The sequence below is a fragment of the Ylistrum balloti genome, unplaced genomic scaffold (genome assembly GCF_031769215.1).
Source record: "Ylistrum balloti isolate Yb309-2 unplaced genomic scaffold, AGI_CSIRO_Ybal_v1 Utg369808, whole genome shotgun sequence".
Lineage (NCBI taxonomy): Eukaryota > Metazoa > Mollusca > Bivalvia > Pectinida > Pectinidae > Ylistrum > Ylistrum balloti.
The window spans coordinates 1,219,325-1,226,424 of NW_026781982.1; the positions used below are offsets into that span (position 1 = coordinate 1,219,325).

Consider the following 7,100-nt stretch of genomic DNA (forward strand, 5'->3'; position numbering starts at 1 on the left):
GTTTCACCGACGAAACACGCTATGTAAATCCACGTCAATACAAGTAAGAAGGGTTATGTTCCTGAATCAGATAAATCTAAACAACACGGAACCATCAAAATACCAACTTTGAAAACATCTAACTGAATAACGAAAGAGAATAGTTTCCAATGAAGTACTCAACAACCGCAATCTCTGTCAACATCATAATACTGGGAACAAACCCATAAAGATCGAAACAAAGGCAACAAATAAACCTAATATATTAGGAAGCATGGTCATTACGATATCACAAGTAGAACTTTTTTATAATAGAAAAATAGAAATGGAGTGCTTATCACTCTACTTTGTGGAAAGCTTTCCCTATCTAAAAACGTGCTAGTATCTGTTGTTATATAATACTCACATCAAATAAAAAGATAAGTAATACATAAAACCATGATTCATTTTTATATAATAAATATTACGTTATTACATATTCCTTTACTATTGGAGAACGATAACCAACATGTAATGATATTATCAGTCTTCCTCTTCTGGATCTTCCCCCGAAATGATAATAATGATGAAATCAACATCTATTTAATGAAATAAATTAATACTGAATGTTCATTTGTGAAAAATTATATCTCGTTTTTCCTAACAGACTCCTGCGATCTGCACGCGACTTTGGAGGCAGAACTGATACCATCGGTCACGTGCACTTTCTGGTGTCAAAGAAAAGCACCAATATTCTGAAAAAGAAGAATAGCATTTCAGTCAATTGTTTAAGAGTTTTTCAACTGAAATTTATGTCGCCTAATTAATTTATATGCCAATATAAATATTATATTGAAGTTACACACTTACAAATCTTATAGACGAAGTTTCAAAACGAACATCTTTTTATATTCTTTATCACTCACTTATGCAGTGAATTCGCTCGTCACTCGTCATGAAATTTTAATGTTTGCTTGCCAAGGCTCAAAACAACTTTTTTTCCAAAAAATCTTATAAAACAACCTGAATATATGAAACTACGAAATATTTGACAATTTATCATTTTAATCCATAAACTGGTAGCCAACTTATATAATTAACATGAAGACATTGTTTTAGAACATATTCATGTAGATTGACAAATTCGGAGGACTTTAAGGGTGCCGTTCAACAAATTTGATAAATATTGTGGTAGATCGATACCGTTTCAATAAACGGTGCTATCTATAGTACATGTACATTACTTAGGTATTCAGGTTCTTGGACAACCTCCAGTCAAATATATCAGGTCTTCTCAGTGACTTTTCAATTTGATCTCGAGAGTGTTTTAAAGTGAAATTCACCATTTGATTCAATATAATCGTATTTCAAAATAGAACATGCTCCATTTTAATAGAGGATTACGATTTAACACCTCATTAAGTTGACAATACTATTTAACAAAACGATTTTGGTTTTGTAAGTGTGGTTATTGGTTAGCTTTACATTGTCTTTTAAATTATATTCAATGCATATTTAAACCATTATTGACACATTTTTAATCTCGTGATCGTTTTTTTTACAATTCTGTGTCACTCTTGAATTAATTTCTGTGGCAAAATTTCTCTGATAAAATATGTTTCTGAAAACTTGTCTGAACTCTCCGTTAAGCTAACATAATTATTTTAACATCTAAATCACGACCACAAATATTGTAAGTGAACCTTTAATTAACACGGAGTTCGTAACTGCATTTAGCCAAACATTATCAAACATGCTCTAAACATACACATGATATAGACTTTTCACGGTAATTTAGTCGAGATATTTTATCATGGCATCGATCCATTCATTATATGAATACAATGCTCAGCTGGCATAAAGTATGCTGAAAATAGAATGATTATTGTAGAATTGTTGTATATAACGTAAAGGCTTGCTGTACATTTACAGATCCTGTGGTTTTAATATCTACAACACAATGGTTAGAGATTGCGTGTCATCTTCTCGCTTCCTCTCACATATACTTCATTACTCAAGCTTGGTTTGCTCTAGCTAAGTTCAGGGGCTTTAAACCAGACAGTGGACATGAAAGGTGGATAATACTACACATCACCAGCTGTATAACGCTTCGACAACACTACATTAGCTTAACGGCCTAGAATCATAAACATTCAAATATCAGATTCATCTAAAGTCTTTAAAGTAACGAAAAGAAACACTTCTGTTTGATTTCAAAACATTCCCCTCGAAATAGTAATCTTGAAAATACCTTTAACATTGACGCTAGTTTTCGAATAACTTTTATTTGAATTTTGAGTGCATGTTTTGTTAAGCTAATACAATTCCAAACAAATGTATCCGATAACTGGTAAGCGGCCAAATGGTGTTCATTTCATCGTTTATGGACAATACATGTAATATTCGGGTGTAGATTTGATACTAGTGTGCCCTTTGTGTTATTGTTTAAACATTGTGAAGTAACGACCGTTCCTTATGTTGTAACTAATAACGCCATCTTAAACAATCTAACAAAATTCCCTGAAGGACGACAACAGATTTGAAACATTGTAGTAGAAACGTTTATGAAATATGTTCTAATTAGCTGGTTCATTTTTCGTTGGTGATCAACATTAAAACGAATATATGTGCAGATCGACAACACACCATACGCATGATGTGATTTGCACCACATAGCAGAGGCCATGACGAGGTCAAAATATATTTGTACAATACAATTTACAAATATCCTTCTAATAAAGTGCATCTTCTGTTGTAAGTTATCGAATCAGTAAGGAAACGATGAATACCATCATGTCAACATAATCATAACCCAAACTCTAATTCAATAAAACTATGGCAAAATATGAAGAAAAGAAAGATTTACACGGAAACTCTTGAACAAGCACAAGGAGAATAAAACCATGTGTTTCGGAAAAATAAGCGTCTTCTACTTCATCGACGACTCCCGTCATGTAAACCTTGACCAATCCAAGTAAGTAATGTCACGTTCTAAGTCAACAGAAAATGATTATGTTATTTCCACAACTATAGTAAACCAACCTATCAACGGCAATGCTGACTTTCTCATTAACAAACTTGGCAATGGTGCCGGCGTCAGCGTGCTTGGTTGCCTGGGTGATCATGTCGCTGTTGTGATAAATATCCATGTTTAACATGGGTGACGTTTTTCCTGCACGCATCATCATGACGTCACCGTGGACCTCGAGAACCACGTGCTGAAAATTATCAAAATTTTATTATTCTGATTCAAACCACCCAAAACAATATTAAAGGCATTTCTTTTAGCCAGCATACGGTTATAGTCAGCATACAGTTATAGTCAGAGTACAGTTATAGTCAGCATACTGTTATAGTCAGTGTACATTTATAGTCAGTGTACAGTTATAGTCAGCATACAGTTATAGTCAGTGTACAGTTATAGTCAGAGTACAGTTATAGTCAGCATACTGTTATAGTCAGTGTACATTTATAGTCAGTGTACAGTTATAGTCAGCATACAGTTATTGTCAGTGTACAGTTATAGTCAGTGTACAGTTATAGTCAGTGTACAGTTATAGTCAGCATACAGTTATAATCAGTGTACAGTTATAGTCAGTGTATAGTTATAATCAGTGTACAGTTATAGTCAGTGTATAGTTATAGTCAGTGTACAGTTATAGTCAGCATAGAGTTATAGTCAGTGTACAGTTATAGTCAGCATAGAGTTATAGTCAGTGTACAGTTATAGTCAGCATACAGTTATAGTCAGTGTACAGTTATAGTCAGCATACAGTTATGTCAGTGTACAGTTATAGTCCATACAGTTATAGTCAGTGTACAGTTATAATCAGCATACAGTTATAGTCAGCATACAGTTATAGTCAGTGTACAGTTATAGTCAGTGTACAGTTATAGTCAGTGTATAGTTATATACAGTCAGTGTACAGTTATAGTCAGCATACAGTTTATCAGTGTACAGTTATAGTGCATACAGTTTATAGTCAGTGTACAGTTTATAGTACAGTTATAGTCAGTGTACAGTTATAGTCAGTGTACAGTTATAGTCAGCATACAGCAGTGTACAGTTATTTAGTCAGTGTACAGTTATAGCATACAGTTATAGTCAGTGTACAGTTATAGTCAGCATACAGTTATAGTCAGTGTACAGTTATAGTCAGTGTACAGTTATAGTCAGCATACAGTTATAGTCAGAGTACAGACATAGTCAGTGTAGTTATAGTCAGTGTACAGTTATAGTCAGCATACAGTTATAGTCAGCATACAGTTATAGTCAGTGTACAGTTATAGTCAGTGTACAGTTATAGTCAGTGTATAGTTATAGTCAGTGTACAGTTATAGTCAGTGTACAGTTATAGTCAGTGTACAGTTATAGTCAGTGTACAGTTATAGTCAGCATAGAGTTATAGTCAGTGTACAGTTATAGTCAGCATACAGTTATAGTCAGTGTACAGTTATAGTCAGTGTACATTTATAGTCAGTGTACAGTTATAGTCAGTGTACAGTTATAGTCAGTGTACAGTTATAGTCAGTGTACAGTTATAGTCAGCATACAGTTATAGTCAGCATACAGTTATAGTCAGTGTACAGTTATAGTCAGCATACAGTTATAGTCAGTGTACAGTTATAGTCGGTGTATAGTTATAGTCAGTGTACAGTTATAGTCAGCATACAGTTATAGTCAGTGTACAGTTATAGTCAGTGTACAGTTATAGTCAGTGTACAGTTATAGTCAGTGTAGTTATAGTCAGCATACAGTTATAGTCAGTGTAGTTATAGTCAGCATACAGTTATAGTCAGTGTACAGTTATAGTCAGTGTACAGTTATAGTCAGTGTACAGTTATAGTCAGCATACAGTTATAGTCAGCATACAGTTATAGTCAGTGTACAGTTATAGTCGGTGTAGTTATAGTCAGTGTACAGTTATAGTCAGCATACAGTTATAGTCAGCATACAGTTATAGTCAGTGTACAGTTATAGTCAGTGTACAGTTATAGTCAGTGTACAGTTATAGTCAGTGTAGTTATAGTCAGTGTACAGTTATAGTCGGTGTAGTTATAGTCACTGTACAGTTATAGTCAGCATACAGTTATAGTCAGCATACAGTTATAGTCAGTGTACAGTTATAGTCAGTGTACAGTTATAGTCAGTGTACAGTTATAGTCAGTGTACAGTTATAGTCAGTGTACAGTTATAGTCAGCATACAGTTATAATCAGTGTACAGTTATAGTCAGTGTACAGTTATAGTCAGTGTACAGTTATAGTCAGCATACAGTTATAGTCAGTTATAGTACAGTTACAGTTATAGTCAGTGTACAGTTATAGTCAGTGTACAGTTATAGTCAGTGTAGTTATAGTCAGCATACAGTTATAGTCAGTGTACAGTTACAGTCAGTGTACAGTTATAGTCAGCATACAGTTATAGTCGGTGTAGTTATAGTCAGTGTACAGTTATAGTCAGCATACAGTTATAATCAGTGTACAGTTATAGTCAGTGTACAGTTATAGTCAGCATACAGTTATAGTCAGTGTACAGTTATAGTCAGCATACAGTTATAGTCAGTGTACAGTTATAGTCAGCATACAGTTATAGTCAGTGTACAGTTATAGTCAGTGTACAGTTATAGTCAGCATACAGTTATAGTCAGTGTACAGTTATAGTCAGTGTAGTTATAGTCAGCATACAGTTATAGTCAGCATACAGTTATAGTCAGTGTACAGTTATAGTCAGCATACAGTTATAGTCAGTGTACAGTTATAGTCAGTGTACAGTTATAATCAGTGTACAGTTATAGTCAGAGTACAGACATAGTCAGTGTACAGTTATAGTCAGCATACAGTTATAGTCAGTGTACAGTTATAGTCGGTGTAGCTATAGTCACTGTACAGTTATAGTCAGCATACAGTTATAGTCAGCATACAGTTATAATCAGTGTACAGTTATAGTCAGTGTAGTTATAGTCAGCATACAGTTATAGTCAGCATACAGTTATAGTCAGTGTACAGTTATAGTCAGCATACAGTTATAGTCAGTGTACAGTTATAGTCAGTGTACAGTTATAGTCAGTGTACAGTTATAGTCAGTGTACAGTTATAGTCAGCATACAGTTATAGTCAGTGTACAGTTATAGTCAGCATACAGTTATAGTCAGTGTACAGTTATAGTCAGTTATACAGTTATAGTCAGTGTACAGTTATAGTCAGCATACAGTTATAGTCAGTGTACAGTTATAGTCAGTGTACAGTTATAGTCAGTGTACAGTTATAGTCAGCATACAGTTATAGTCAGTGTACACTTATAGTCAGTTATAGTCAGTGTACAGTTATAGTCAGCATACAGTTATAGTCAGTGTACACTTATAGTCAGCATATAGTTATAGTCAGCATACAGTTATAATCAGTGTACAGTTATAGTCAGTGTAGTTATAGCCAGCAATAGCAAAGAAAATGAAAAAAAATGAAAAGTATAAATCACAGACTTAAGAAGGCGTCTAGATTAAATATAAATCGATAGATGTAAGTGTCCTTGACTTTAGAAACAAAGATATGTTTGTGATAAATAACATAGTGGTATATCTACCTGGTCAATATCGTGAAGGGTCTTTATACTTTCTTTAGAAGTTAAGAAATCAATTTTGTGACTTGGCACCTCCACCGCCAATTCACTGTACTTCTGCGATGTTACAGACAGCAAAAATTGGGTAAAATGGGTTTGATAATTTTTTCCTGAAAGTTTCAATCCCTACTATATAGTCACTATATATCGATGTTTTACACAATGTAGCCTTACCTGTTCCTCCGTATTGTATTTTTTGGCCAGGTATTCCGATAACTGCCCTAAAAATTCCTTCTGAATTGAGGCCTTTGGAACATTCATTCGGACAACAACGGCAAGTTTTGTGATGGTCATCTTGTCCCCAGGTTGTGTCTGGTCCGTGATGACCAGCACCCAAATGTGTATTGATCTGGCGATCTGAAGCTAACACACTCCTCTACCTATCCAACACCTAAGTGTGTATTGGCTTTAGGAAATATATTTCAATACCTATAGCCTGTTTCATTTAAATGACGAATCCAAGTTTGGATAGGTAGCCACTATAGAAATGATCACATACCTATGTATACGATTTGGCATGTGTG

At 34.3% G+C, this 7,100-nt stretch overlaps 1 protein-coding gene across 1 annotated transcript; it reads right to left on the reverse strand.

The window, feature by feature from the left end:
• Positions 1–629: 629 nt before the first annotated feature.
• Positions 630–6,870, reverse strand: LOC132544705 (uncharacterized). The gene is made up of 3 exons (XM_060208344.1): positions 6,751–6,870; positions 3,001–3,176; positions 630–713 (listed from the first exon to the last, which is right to left on the reverse strand). The coding sequence occupies exons 1-3, from the start codon at positions 6,868–6,870 to the stop codon at positions 674–676; spliced, it is 336 nt and encodes a 111-aa protein (XP_060064327.1). The 3' UTR covers positions 630–673.
• Positions 6,871–7,100: the final 230 nt, after the last annotated feature.